The 14,249-nt window shown below is 32.0% G+C and overlaps 3 protein-coding genes across 3 annotated transcripts; 2 read left to right on the forward strand and 1 right to left on the reverse strand.

The window, feature by feature from the left end:
• Window positions 1–1,492: 1,492 nt before the first annotated feature.
• On the forward strand, window positions 1,493–4,024 carry LOC124938232 (proline iminopeptidase). Its single transcript, XM_047478637.1, has 10 exons — window positions 1,493–1,820; window positions 1,973–2,109; window positions 2,189–2,362; window positions 2,462–2,698; window positions 2,788–2,888; window positions 2,976–3,048; window positions 3,123–3,191; window positions 3,302–3,409; window positions 3,481–3,606; window positions 3,696–4,024. The coding sequence occupies exons 1-10, from the start codon at window positions 1,529–1,531 to the stop codon at window positions 3,888–3,890; spliced, it is 1,512 nt and encodes a 503-aa protein (XP_047334593.1). The 5' UTR covers window positions 1,493–1,528; the 3' UTR covers window positions 3,891–4,024.
• Window positions 4,025–5,816: 1,792 nt separating this feature from the next.
• Window positions 5,817–7,141, forward strand: LOC124940014 (reticulon-like protein B6). Its single transcript, XM_047480491.1, has 5 exons — window positions 5,817–6,131; window positions 6,216–6,396; window positions 6,473–6,614; window positions 6,692–6,761; window positions 6,833–7,141. The coding sequence occupies exons 1-5, from the start codon at window positions 5,969–5,971 to the stop codon at window positions 6,973–6,975; spliced, it is 699 nt and encodes a 232-aa protein (XP_047336447.1). The 5' UTR covers window positions 5,817–5,968; the 3' UTR covers window positions 6,976–7,141.
• A 680-nt stretch (window positions 7,142–7,821) lies between these two features.
• Window positions 7,822–10,967, reverse strand: LOC124940139 (putative pentatricopeptide repeat-containing protein At5g06400, mitochondrial). Its single transcript, XM_047480621.1, has one exon. The coding sequence runs from the start codon at window positions 10,914–10,916 to the stop codon at window positions 7,920–7,922; it is 2,997 nt and encodes a 998-aa protein (XP_047336577.1). The 5' UTR covers window positions 10,917–10,967; the 3' UTR covers window positions 7,822–7,919.
• Window positions 10,968–14,249: the final 3,282 nt, after the last annotated feature.

Below are 14,249 nucleotides of genomic sequence, written 5' to 3' on the forward strand. Positions count from 1 at the left end.
AATTGATATATTATAATAGAAAAAAAAAAGAAATAGAAAGTGGGAGTAACAAATATATTAAATATATTGCAATTTTTTCTTCTACTCATTTATTGTCAATGAAAAAGTACGAATTGGGGACATTGGGCGGTGGGATTAGATAGAATATATGTGTACATATATATTACTATATTTTATTAAAATTTTGATAGATTAGAATAATTTTTGAAGAACTTATAAAGTTTTTAATGTAAAAATCATTATGAAACTTTGGGTTGAAAACTGAAATCCAAAAGTTGATAAGAAAAAGTTGACAAAATATTTATTAATTAACTTTTATCATTCTTAACTAATTAGACTAAAGAAGTTAGCAGGATGTTTATAATTATACTTAGCTACTTCAATTAAAGTATTTCCTAAAACTTAAATGTGTTCATTACTACTAATAGTTAAGGACTTGATAATTGGTAGTCAAATTAAATATGAAATAAATTAAAAATTATGTAGATTTCGTCTTATAATAGCGTTACTTTTGTTAGTACACAAACAAATGTGAAGTGTCACCGTCTAAATAAGACGTTATGATTTAGCAAAATATGTATAGTTTTTATGTGTGCATTGTTACAAGTTGTTTGCTAATGATTTCATATGTTTTTTTTTTTTTTGGAAAAAGTTTTAAAAGTCAAAATTTTTATTGAAGATCTCGTTTTTTTGGATGAAACATTATTAATGATGAAATTCTAACGAATGATATGTGAATGAAGAAATATTGTATTATTGTTAATCGTAGATGTCACGAAAATGTTGAATGAACAACTCACTTACTTTTGTAGTGTTTAGAGTGACTAATATTTGAAGTCTTTTATGTAGTATTACTAGGATTAATTAAGTGATGCTCGGGGTTTTGGATAGTTGTTAGAAATTTTGGATTGATGCGGCTGATATGGACTGATATAGAAGACCTATATATTTGAGTTATCATCCAAATTATTTTTTGTTGGACTATCTAATTAGAGATAAATCGTCGAACTTTCAATAATTGTAGTCGTCCGATTCGTATCATTCATAATACTATTATTATTACGTTTTTTGAAATTCATTCAGATAAACTATTAGAGTATGTCGGAGAGTTAATCGTTTTTTTCAAGGATTTACGAGCTCGATAATTTATTTAGTACCGTTTTAATTTTTAATTTTTTTTTCATGTCATGCTTTTTTGATATACTTAAACATTTTTATTTTTAATATACAGATTTTTAAAAAATAATATTAATATCTTTAATTTTTATTATTATTATTTTAAATATGTGTTAGGACTAATATATAGTTATGATATATTACTTATCATTATTAGTTTCGTCTTAATTAAATATTACTTATATTTAATCCGACTACTAATCGGTTTGGTACGAATTTGGTGAATTATATATTAAAAAATAATTATAATGATTTGGACAATAATAATAATAATAATAATAATAATAATAGAAGTGTTGACATCCAACGGCCATGATGTGTCCTTATTTTACTTCGTAAAGTAAAATACCAAATGTGGGCACTCCAGGTATCACCATTGCTGCCGCTCCTCCTCCGTGCTCCTCCGTCAACTTCTTCTCTCCCATTCAAACCCTTCCATTTCCACTTCGCTTACGGAAAATTCCTTACTACAATGAACGCCTACACTGCCGGCGAACAATATTCCTCACCGGAGGAGCTCGTTACCGGAACCTGGTATTCCGTCCCCGGTCTCCGCCTTCGCGATCATCGATTCACTCTTCCTCTCGACTACTCCTCTCCGACTGGTCCTAACATCTCCGTTTTCGCCCGCGAAGTCGTTAACGGTAGGTTGTACTCTTCATTCTTCAATTCGTCTTCATCATATATATATATGACCTAGTTAGTTCAAATTGGATTGATTGATTGATTGACATGAGCAAATTGGACAAAATTTCAAGTCTGTTGAAATGTATTCAATGCTTTTTCTTTACCACAGCTGGACAAGAAGAACAACAGCTTCCATATCTACTGTACTTACAAGGTGGACCTGGATTTGAATGCCCTAGACCAACTGAAGCTAGTGGATGGTTAGGCAAAGCATGTGAAACATATCGAGTTATCTTGATGGATCAGGTATTCTATAATGATGAACATGGCAAGAACACTACTAATTTACTTGATTTGAATGAACTCGAATTCAATCGTCTTTCAGAGAGGCACGGGATTATCAACACCTTTAACCGCGTCATCTATGTTGCAATTGAATTCCACTAATGATTTGGCCAACTACTTGAAACACTTCAGAGCAGATAGCATTGTAAATGATGCTGAATTTATTCGAAAACATCTTGTTACTGGTGATGAAAAATGGACAGTTTTAGGGCAGGTATATCGTTACTTCATAGCTTTCATTTGGATTGTTTTTCCGATTATTTGCTAAATCATTGCGATTTAACACTTGACGATTTTACTTTCCCTATTGCAGAGTTATGGTGGTTTTTGTGCAGTCACTTACCTAAGTTTTGCTCCAAAAGGGTTGAAACAAGTTCTTCTGACTGGTGGAATTCCTCCTATCAGAGGTGGTTGCACTGCAGATTCTGTTTACAGAGCCTGCTGCGAACAAGTCATCCGCCAAAACGAGAAATACTATCAAAGATATCCTCAGGATATTAAAATAGTTCAAGATGTTGTAAAATACTTGGCTGAGTATGAAGGTGGCGGGGCAAGTAAATCTCATCATTGTAAGAACTTGTGCAGTTATTTGGATTATTCTTTTCTCAAATTGCGTTTCTTTTACCATGTCTTGTGCAGGTTCCTCTTCCCTCGGGTGGCATCTTAACCCCGAAGGGACTTCAAGCACTTGGCCTCTCTGGTTTAGGATCTAGTGGTGGCTTTGAACGCTTACATTACATGTTCGTCGGTTAATGAAACCTAAAACGATTTGAAATATTTCAGTGCTATATTTTGTAAGATGATTCCTTTCTCTTTAAACTTTGTAGGTTCGAGAGTGTTTGGGATCCAATAATCACTCCAGGAGGGTTAAAGCAAATCAACTTCTATTTCCTCAATGCTGTAAGAAAATGCTATTTTTTTTGCTTTCCCAAGTAACTATATACACTTGAAGTAATTTTTCTTTTCTTGTGCAGTATGAGAAGTGGTTGAATTTTGATACAAATCCACTTTATGCACTTCTACATGAGTCTATATACTGTCAGGTAGAATATTAATGGTAAATTTTTAAGATTTGCTCTTTCTGATGAAATGGGACTTGCCATAACGTAGCGAGAAAAGATTCGAAATTTACATTTGGATTTGAACTTGGAAGGGTGCTGCTTCGAGATGGTCAGCTGATAGAGTAAAGGATGAAAATGGTAGCAAATTTGATGCAATTAAGGCTGTGAAAGATGGTCAGCCTGTCCTATTCACAGGAGAGGTAAAAAAAGATGATTAGACTGTAAATATGTTATTTCAATAGTATTGAGATCTGTATTTCTTATATGGCAGATGATATTTCCATGGATGTTTGAAGAAATTCATGCGTTGAGGAATTTCAAAGATGCAGCTCATGTGTTGTCGGAGAAGGAGGATTGGCCTCCATTATATGACATACAAGTGCTAAACAATAACAAGGTAAGGCATTCTGAATTGAATTGAAAACACCATTTGAGGCGGTTTCTTATCTGGGTGGTGATCAAAATTTGTATTTTTGGGGTAAGTAGGTTCCTGTTGCAGCGGCGGTTTATTACGAGGATATGTATGTTAACTTTAAGTTGGCAATGGAGAGTGCTTCAGAGATTGGTGGGATTAGGTTATGGATAACAAATGAGTTCATGCATTCTGGTCTTAGAGATGGTGGTGGGCAAGTTTTTGATCATTTATTGGGGATGCTCAATGGAAAGAAACCTCTCTTCTAGCTACTTTCTCATATTGCAATATTTATTTGTGATTGTATTTGTCCACATAAACAAAAGTATAACTTATTATGTCTTGTAAACTTTTTAAGCATTTTTAAATAAATTTTGAACTAATTTAAAACTAAATGTATATTTGTTTTCTTTCTAATTTTATATAATTTAAATCACCGACGCTTCCCTCATTACATATTAGTGCATTAATTCTATTACTAGAAGAAAGAGGACGAGATGTCTGTAAACTTGATATTGAAAAAACTTTCGATTATTTCAGTTGAGATCTTATATTTTCTCTCATGGAGAAAATTGGTTTTAGAGTGAAACGGAGTAGGTAGATCAAATTTGTGTAACTGAATTTAAATTCTCAATTCTTATCAACAACAATGTGTTTGAGTTTTTTAAGAGCTTGAAAGGGGATTAGATAAAGGAATCCTTTATCACCCATTTTTTTAGGATGATTATAGAAGGTTTGTCAAAACTATTCGAGAGAACCATCAACGCTAGTCTTTTCACGGGAATTAATATTAGAACGACGAGAAAAATCTTATTCTTTATGAGGCACGCTCATGATTGAAGATTAAATAGAGAAAAGTGTCTGATTTTTTTTTATCGGTAACGTTCCCAACACTTGGTAATTGGAAGGCATTATGGGGTTTTGAATCAGTTCTCTCCCATTGAAGTATATGGGCTTTTCTCTCGGTGCCAAATATAGTTGCAAGGAGATTTTGAATCTTATTATCGAGAAGATGAGAATCATGTTGACTCTTTGAAAGAGAAAACTTTTCTCTAAAGGCGATAGGTTGGTCCTCATTAAGAACTTCCTTGTCACAATTCTAACATTCACTATGTCACTCTTTTTATCCCTATTGTTTTTGGGGCAACTCGAACTCCTATAAAATCACTCACTTAGTGAGATAAGATACAACGAAACTTGACATTGTTGATGACGTTCTCGGAATCAAAGACTTCTCCATTTTTTAACACTTCACTCCTTTGTAAATGTTGGTGGAGAGTTTTTAACGACAACGCAAACATTTGGAAGAAAATAATCATCGCCAAGTATGGACTTCGAGATAATGAATGAATATTCTCCCGGGGGAATTTATGGGTAAAAGCCTATAAGATCATATCACTAAAATATGGGAGAAGTTTCATCCATTCTCATTAGGTAAATTTCAAGTTGACGGGTTCGGGTTAGCAGGTTAACGGGTTGAACGATTTTAACCTAAACCTGACCTGTTTAGTATTTCGGGTTATAATCTCAAACTTAAATCTGATCTGTTTATTTGTGATTGACCTGAACCTGACTCGTTTGACCCGATTTACCTAACCCAACTCGAACCAAACCCGATACAATTAATTCACATATCTCTATTTCAAATTAAAATAACATCAATACAAAATAAAAATGAAGTTAAACCATTAATCCGCTTATAATATTTTTTCTAAAAGAAAATGAGTGAGTGAATAAGAAAGAATAACACAAAACTAAAAAAAAAACTTCAAAATAGGTTATCGGGTCCACTTTGGGTCATGTGAGGTCGACTAAATTTTAACATGTTTATTAATCAGGTTAAACATATTGACCTAACTTTGACTTGAACAAAAAAAATAAACAACTCTAACATGATTTTTTCATGTTCGGTTCGGGTCATGTTTTCGTGTCGTGTCCAAAATTGACAGTCCTACTTCTTATTTTTACTGTGAATAATGATAATAAAATTTAATTTCGCGAATTAATGACAAAATCTTTATAAATTTAATAATAAAAAATCCCAAATTATTATGTTTTAAAAAAATCTAGAAATTCTAATTTATACAATAAAAAAATTCAATTGATAATTCTATCAATTTTTAAATAAACAAAATTTAAGAATGACAAGTTTGAGAACCTTCTAGCCAAGTTCCATTGCCACATTTTCCTTTTCCAACACTTACATGGAAAATAAGTTAAACCGTTGACTTGACGAAATACCATTTCTAAACCCTAGAAATTCTCTTCATTTCTCTCTCTCTGGTTCAAACATTTCGTAATCTGCATTGTGACAGTTTAGCTAATCGAAAGAACAATCACAATCACGATGGAGAGAATCGTCGAAGAGATTTCAGAGGATTACCCTTCTTCATTATCAGACTCTGATGATGATTCCAGAGAAATCCCGTTTTCCGATTTCATCGATTCCAACGTTTATAGGTTATTCGGCCGCCGGAAGACAGTTCATCAGGTTTTTGGTGGAGGAAAACGTAAGCCAATACTTAATCTCTATCTGTTTCAAGATTCATTCTACTGATTTCATAGATTTGATTCCAAAAACCACTTGATTTCAGCTGCTGATATACTGTTGTGGAGAGACAAAAGGATATCTATTGGTTCAATTGCAATAGCCACAGCAATTTGGGTTTCATTTGAAATAATGGAATACCATTTTCTTACTTTAGTATCATATCTCTTGATTCTTGTTTTTGCAATCTTGTTCTTCTGGTCCAATTTGACAAAATTCATAAACAAGTAAGATCATACATTCATGCTTCATACTTGATAATAATCTATCTAGTCAAAATCTTATAATGGTTTCCATCTACAGATCTCCTCCTACTATACCAGAAGTTAATATACCAGAAGAACCACTTGTAAAATTTGCATCTGTTCTAACCCATGAAATTAATCAAGCTATTGACATCTTTAGAGAGACTTCAAGTGGAAGAAATCTTAAGATGTTTCTTATTGTAAGTTAGTTCCATTTTCATTTTCTTTCATTAATATTATGCATTTTTCGTGAAGAACACGATTGATGTTTGAACAGATTGTCTTTGGATTGTGGGCTACCTCAATTGTCGGGAGTTGGTTCAGTTTCTTTACCCTGCTCTACATTTGTAAGATTCTTAAATTTTGTTTTGGTGAGTTTTGTTTGGTTGGTGAATTCTTATAACTTTACGTATGACAGTGTTTGTATTGCTGCATGCGGTTCCTGTGGTGTATGAGAAATATGATGAAAAGTTTGATCCGTTTGTGGAGAAGGCGATGATAGATATCAGGAAAAAGTATGAAGCGTTCTGGAGTAAGATGCATAGAAACAAGAAGGCTTGAAATACTGGTTTTTGTGTATTTTTCATGTTGTGATTGTTTTAGGTTAAGTGAAATTATGTGTGAAGTATCAATGTTTTTACTCCCACTTTTTTTTATCATTTATGTAACATTTTGATGACTTAATTTGAACTATATTTAAATAAATTTATTTAGTTTACTTTTTTGAGAGGGCATTAATCTTTTTAAAAACTTTGATAAAACATTCAAACTATCCAAATTAAGTTTAAAGTAATATGCTAATGAATTCAGGTTCTTAATGAAGAAACCTTTAATTTAGATGAGGTAAAATAATACGAGTAAAAAAACCGTAATATTGTAAAATAAATAAAAGTAAATAGAGTATTTTCGTTTCCTTTTCGAATTCAAAATTCTCAGCTTCACTTAAATTAGTGACATAATTATTTTATTTATTTATTTATAAATATTACGTAAATAATTTAAATTATTTTAATCGTTTTTAAATAATTTTAACAATTAAGAGTCCGAAATGGTAAAATTTAAAAAAATATATCTTCTCAAATTGACTCAAATAAGGAGCTCTATGATTCAACATACATGTAATACATTAAACTTTTCAATGTGATTATGTTTGGAATAATAATTATAACAAAATATTAATTTTCAAAAGTAATTTACAAAAATATATATTTTTGTAGATTCCTAAAAAAATTCATTTAATTCAATCATATATTTTATACCAAATACAAATAAAAAATTTATTGCTATAGATAATTAATACTAGTTCTTAAAAAAAAGACAATGTAATGTAACAAAAATATATACAATGATCTAAAATGATACACAAAAACCCCCATGTCAAAATTAAGCTTAAAATCACTCTAATCATAATGTTAAAAAATAAATAAAATTATATCAAAATTGGGATTAAGCTAAACATAGATCAATAACTTGATGACAATGAAACCAGATTATTTGAAAAATGATCAAGTTGTGAAGATTCTTCTAGCTTTGAGATCCCTTTTCTTTTGTAATACAATTGAAGCCAAATCTCCTTTCCCTTCTCTATTAAGTCCATAAAACACTTCACGAAAATTAACATCACTAGGAACAATTCCATTTCCCATCATTTCATTTATCATAACCAATCCAATTTCAGATTTCCCCACTTTACATAAGCAATCAATCACCCTTGAATAAAACCTAAAATCAACACAAAACCCTTCTTTTTTCATCCTCTCAATCAATCTCAACCCTTCATCAATCTCGCCACAATTCAAATAACCGCAAACAACCGCCGTATAAGTCACAACCGTCGCCTCGCACCCTTCCTTTTTCATTTCCTTTAACATCTCAACCGCCTTACTAACATTTTTTGTCTTAAAAAAATATACAATCAACGATGTATAAACATGAACATTTGCCTTTATCCCGATACCTCTCATATGTTCAACCTTACATAATGCCTCTTCAACTCTTCCTTTTCCCAACATTGCGTGAACAAGACTCCCGTAAACATAACCATCCACAACGTGTCTATCGCTATCTGATTCAATTTCGTTTAATATCGATAAAGCTTCTTCCAATCTCCCTACCCGACAAAGAGATCTGATAAACAAAGAATATGTCAAAGGTGCTTTATATCCAAAAGTTATCAAACTCTCAATGCACGCTCTAGCGTCGGTTAGATTACCCACTTCGCATAAACAATCTAGATATGTTTCAACTAGTTGTTTGTCGGGAACAAATCCTAAACGAACCATTTCTCGGAAACTTATCGAAGCCTCGTGTGCCTTTCTTCCTTTTTGACTGCATAACGATATGATTAGATACTTATAGGTTGTTGCATTCGGCTTACAACCACTAGTTTTCATCTCTCGGAAAAGATTTAGAGCGATTTCAGTCATACCTTTACGCCCGTATTGCATGATCATGATCGTCCATGTGTCCGGTTGAATGGGGTAACCGTTTCTCTTCATTTCGACAAAAAGGTTTCTCATTTTACGATAATCCTTTCCCGATCCCGCGATCTTGATAGCCGTGTTGTATGTTTCCGATGTGTGAGTATAGCCTTCTCGGTTTCCTACCCACGAGAAGAAACGTAAGGCGGAATTACCGTTTTGCTTGCATTTGTTCAAAACAGCTAATACAAGCTCAGGATTGAAGTTTATAACACTACTTTTCTCAAGAGCTTCTTCCACTAATCCCACTTCAGATGACAAAATTCTGCATAATTCTAATAAATCGGATTCATTATACACTGATTCAATCCTTTCTTCCTGTTCTGTTTGATTTGTAATCGGAATGGAATCAAGCTGAAATTCGTCGAATTTGTAAGCAATCTTCTGCATTTGCTTAACTTTCTCCATCAATTCTTTCTCTGATTTCCTTTCCAAATAGGATATGACTCTGAGGAACAAATCATCTCCAATATTCACTTTCGAAGTGATCATTTTACGCAAAAGATGGATAATCTCGTCGGTTTGCGATGTTTTACATAGCTCCTTTACGAAAACTGTATAAGATTTATTCGTAGCTCGTATACCTTTCTCCACCATCTCATCCAACACTTCCCAGGCTTTCGAAAAAGATTTCTCTTGAATAAGCCCTGCAACTATAGCTGTCATTGCAACACTATCGATCTTAACTCCATTTTCAATCATCTCTTTATACAATTCAGAAGCCTTTTCAAAGAAACCAAAACGGTAAAGTCCTTGTAACAGCTCTGTATACGTTTCGATTGTGGGTACGTAAGAAGATCCTTTTAAGGAAACAAAGAATTCAAATGCTCTCGAGACATCATGTCTCCTTAAATACCCGTTAATGATAAGCCCATAAATTTTCTCATCGATGGAACCCTTTGTCTTCATGATGTTTATAATCTCCATAGCATCTTCAATCCTGTCAGCTCTAACAAATCCTTTTACAAGAGTCTCGAAATTTTCAGATTCAAGGGAGATATTCCTATGCTTCAAATCACGAATCAATTCCAAAGTTTCTTTAATTCTACCCGAAATGCAGAAGCTCTTAATCATATAACCGTAAACTTGACTATCCGGAATCTGAAAAAACTTCATTAGATTTTCAGCTACAAAATGAACACCAGCTATGTTTCCAGATTGTGCTAATGTTGTCATAAGCAGCTTATGTAAGCTCGTGTCTATTACCATTTCCTTATCGATCGCTTCCTTATAGAACTCCATGGCTATGTCGGATTTTCCACAATGACAAAGAATAGACAACATTTGTTTGTATGATTCCAAATCCGGTTCTAGGCCAGATTTTGTCATGTTCTGAAACACATTCAAGGATTTATTAACCAATTTTGCCTTACCATAATTCGATATGAGAATTGTCCATGTTTTGATATTCTTTTCACACGAACTCTCGTTCATCTCCTCCAGCAATTCATCAACAAGATCGAATTGTTTCGCCTGTCCAGCAATATATATCATGGTGTTGTAAGTTTCAGTAGTGTGATCGAAACGATTTCCCAGCTTTACCCAGTTGAAGAATCTCAAAGCTAAATGTGGAACTTTGAAGCATCTCTTCAATACTTTATCTATAATCTCGAAGTTAAACTCAATACCCAGATTTTCTAATTGTTGTTCAATTGAAAGTGATTCATTCTCTCCCCTTATAATCTGAGTAACCTTATGAACTAATGGACTTACGTCAACATCTAACAAAGTAACCTTGTTCTCTTCGGCATTATGACGAACACCTTGTATGCAATATGAAATTTCAGAAATCTTACAGTCTGTTTCTGATGATCTATCTACGAAGATGTCTCCAGATCCAAAAATACCCACGATTTCATCGAAAAGTGATCTCTGTTTGTCTGCAAATTCATCGGATTTAGTAGTACCTTTAACATTCCTCGATAATTTAGAGAAATGTGCAATAGGAAACAGATGGGTGTTCTTATAGATGTGATTATCAATATCAAGAGTGGGTGATGGAAACTTGAGTATTCGTCTCATCGCCGTTGAAGTATTTTCCGGCGACCGCTCAGTTCTTCTCGTTATATATTGCCGCGACAGTTGAAACGAAAAGGAAAAAGAGAAGAAGAAGAAAAAACCTAAAAAAGAATAAATAAATAAAATTTATAAAATAAATAAAAAATTCCATTGCCAGAAAGACAATGAATCTTGTTTATATTTATAAGTTAATTGTTTTAGTATATTAAATTTACAAATTTTATTTTCTATTATTAACAACCTATCATATTACTTAAAAAATAAATCATTATTTTTAAAATATTTGTAAATTAAATAATTAAAGTTCAAAATTATGATAAATTTTTAGAACAGAAAAAAATTTAAATTCATTTTCTTATATTGTAATATATAATATTCACTTTATTAAAAATATTAACAAAATTTGAATAGAAACATTCTTATTACAATTTAAAAATATATATTAAATTACCTCAATTTAAAATAATTTGAAAGGTTGAAAGAATGTTTAATGAAATGATTTGAACAGTTTTCTTAAAAAAAAATTCAAATATTTCAAATAAATTAAAAAAATAAAATTAAGGGTCACATCGTAAAATATATATATTTGGAGTGAGCTCTTTAACATAAATCCGGCATATGTTTAATTATTAAAAAAATATTATTTGAATATAATCAAAATAAAAAATACTCATAAATTGTAAAGATTCCTAGAAACCTATCAAACTAACCTTAACAAATAATTATTTAAACAAGTCACAACCACTTTCTTTTACCCCATAATCAAATAAACCTATATATATCTCTAATACCTAACATTCTCTCTTTATAATTTTTAACTTACTTATCTCCCATCATAATCTCCATATATATATATATATATATATATATATATATATATATATATATATATATATATATATATATATATAGAGAGAAATGATATTCTCAACGACAAGTTAGCGAAAGCAAAGCCACGAATCCTACGTGGCCTTGCCAGCTAGGAGAGAGAAAAAAATAAAAATAAAATTGAAATTTTCTATTTTCCCCCAAAACCAAAATCCTATTATTTCTATCTTTCTATTTCCCTCCAAAACCAAAATCTTATTCTCTCTCTCTTTTGTTTCATTCTCTCTCTTTCTCTTTTGTTTCATTTTTCTTAAACCCACCGGCGATTCTCTTCTTTCATTTTCACCGACTTCTCTTCCGATCGATCGAAATGGTAAGACTTCTTCCGTTAATGAAACGTTTCATTTTTTCCCAAAACCAAAACCCCCACGACAATCTCTCTTTTATTTTTCGTTTTCGTTTCCCAAAACCCAACCCACTGTCGATCTTACTGAAACGTTTCATCGACTTCTATCTTCCGATCGATTGAAATATAAAGTCTTTTTTTTTTCTTTCGTTTATCTTCCGTTCGAAATGATTGTCATATCAATATTTATGTTTAACGTTTATGGTTTAGCTGCTGAATCGATTTAGATTAGAGTTCTAAAAGAAATGAGTGTTTTTTTTTTTTTTTTTTTTTTTTGGAAATGAGTGGTTTCGGGACCCGAAATGAGTGGTTTCGGGACCCGAAATGAGTGGTTTCGGGACCCGAAATAAGTGGTTTCGGGACCCGAAATAAGTGGTTTCGGGACCAGAAATGAGTGATTTCGGGACACTTTTTTTATTTTTTTTTTAATCTGAAACATTATAATGAATCTTAGAAAATCAAAAATAATTGAAGATAATGTTATTATACTAGAAATTTACATAATTAAACATTTATTACAATGTTACAATCTGTCATTTATATCACATTTAAAATACAACCTACAATTTGAGAGATCTCAAATAATCTCATTTCTTCATTAACTTAATCAATAAGAAGATTTGGATCTTCATACATGACTTACAAAAATCAAATTAACATTACAATAAGATAATTGGTTTATAAAAAAATAAAATAGCCATAAAAGATCGTATAGAAACCATTTCGGAGTTTGAAATCACCCTAAAATGGTGATTTCGGGACCCGAAATGAGTAGTTTCGGGACCCGAAACGGATTTTTTTTTTTTTTTTTTTTTTTTTTTGGAAATGAGTGGTTTCGGGACCCGAAATGAGTGGTTTCGGGACCAGAAATGAGTGATTTCGGGACACTTTTTTTAATTTTTTTTAATCTGAAACATTATAATGAATCTTAGAAAATCAAAAATAATTGAAGATAATGTTATTATACTAGAAATTTACATAATTAAACATTTATTTACAATGTTACAATCTGTCATTTATATCACATTTAAAATACAAACTACAATTTGAGAGATCTCAAATAATCTCATTTCTTCATTAACTTGATCAATAAGAAGATTTGGATCTTCATACATGACCTACAAATCAAATTAACATTACAATAAGATTATTGGTTTATAAAAAAATAAAATAGCCATAAAAGATCGTATAGAAACCATTTTGAAGTTTGAAATCACCCTAAAATGGTGATTTCGGGACAAAAAATGCTGGTTTCGGGACTAGAAATGCTAATTTCGGGACCAAAAGAGCTCGTTTCGGGACCAGAAAAGCTGGTTTCGGGACCCGAAATGAGTAGTTTCGGGACCCGAAACGAAAAAAAAAAAAAAAAATTTTTTTCCTTCTGAAAATGAGTGGTTTCGGGACTAGAAATGGTTTTTCTTACAACCTAATTGAAATTAGTTCTGCAACTAAACCCATAACAACAAACAAACATTATATAATCATACTTTCGGGTCCCGAAATCACATTTTCGGGACCAATAACAGCCAAACATTATATAATCATACTTTCGGGTCTCTAAACCATCCATTTCCGGACCCATAATGCAGCAAATACACAATAATCATAGTTTTCTATCGTTAAAATCATTAAAATCCCTAACCCTAACCGCAAAAAGCTAAACGATCTTCAAATCATTAAAATGATCTACGATTCTAAAAGAGAAAATGTTATTTACCTTGTTCTTTGATATCTGAGAGATCTTGGAGTCTTGTATGGAGATGTACCTGGACCACCAGCCTGAAAAGATAGTATGAAGTGAACACGAAGGCAGACAATGAAGTGAACATACACGAAAGAGTTCTCTTACCATTTTCGATCGAAAGAAGATGAAGAAAGTAGAAGAAGTCGGGGATGCCGGAGAGAAAAATCGCCAGAGAAGAAATCGGGGTTCGCCGAAAGTGATAAATAAAAAGAAGAAAAAGAGGGAAGAAGAAAGAGGGGGAAACTGAAATATTTAATTTTTTTATTTTGATTTGCCTTTTCTCTCTCCTAGCTGGCAATGCCACGTGGGATTCGTGGCCTTGCTTTCGCTAACCCTTCGTTGGGTTTATCAATACTCA

The sequence above is a fragment of the Impatiens glandulifera genome, chromosome 5 (assembly GCF_907164915.1).
Source record: "Impatiens glandulifera chromosome 5, dImpGla2.1, whole genome shotgun sequence".
Classification (NCBI taxonomy): Eukaryota; Viridiplantae; Streptophyta; class Magnoliopsida; order Ericales; family Balsaminaceae; genus Impatiens; species Impatiens glandulifera.

Bases quoted from the DNA above. Each gene is read 5' to 3' on its own strand.
- LOC124940139 (XM_047480621.1), bottom strand. From the start codon at position 10,916: ATGAGACGAATACTCAAGTTTCCATCACCCACTCTTGATATTGATAAT.
- LOC124940014 (XM_047480491.1), top strand. From the start codon at position 5,969: ATGGAGAGAATCGTCGAAGAGATTTCAGAGGATTACCCTTCTTCATTA. The intron at 6,132-6,215 runs GTAAGCCAATAC...ACTTGATTTCAG, and splicing joins GGTTTTTGGTGGAGGAAAAC to CTGCTGATATACTGTTGTGG. The intron at 6,762-6,832 runs GTAAGATTCTTA...TACGTATGACAG, and splicing joins CTTTACCCTGCTCTACATTT to TGTTTGTATTGCTGCATGCG.
- LOC124938232 (XM_047478637.1), top strand. From the start codon at position 1,529: ATGTGGGCACTCCAGGTATCACCATTGCTGCCGCTCCTCCTCCGTGCT. The intron at 2,363-2,461 runs GTATATCGTTAC...TCCCTATTGCAG, and splicing joins AATGGACAGTTTTAGGGCAG to AGTTATGGTGGTTTTTGTGC. The intron at 3,192-3,301 runs GTAGAATATTAA...TGAACTTGGAAG, and splicing joins ATGAGTCTATATACTGTCAG to GGTGCTGCTTCGAGATGGTC.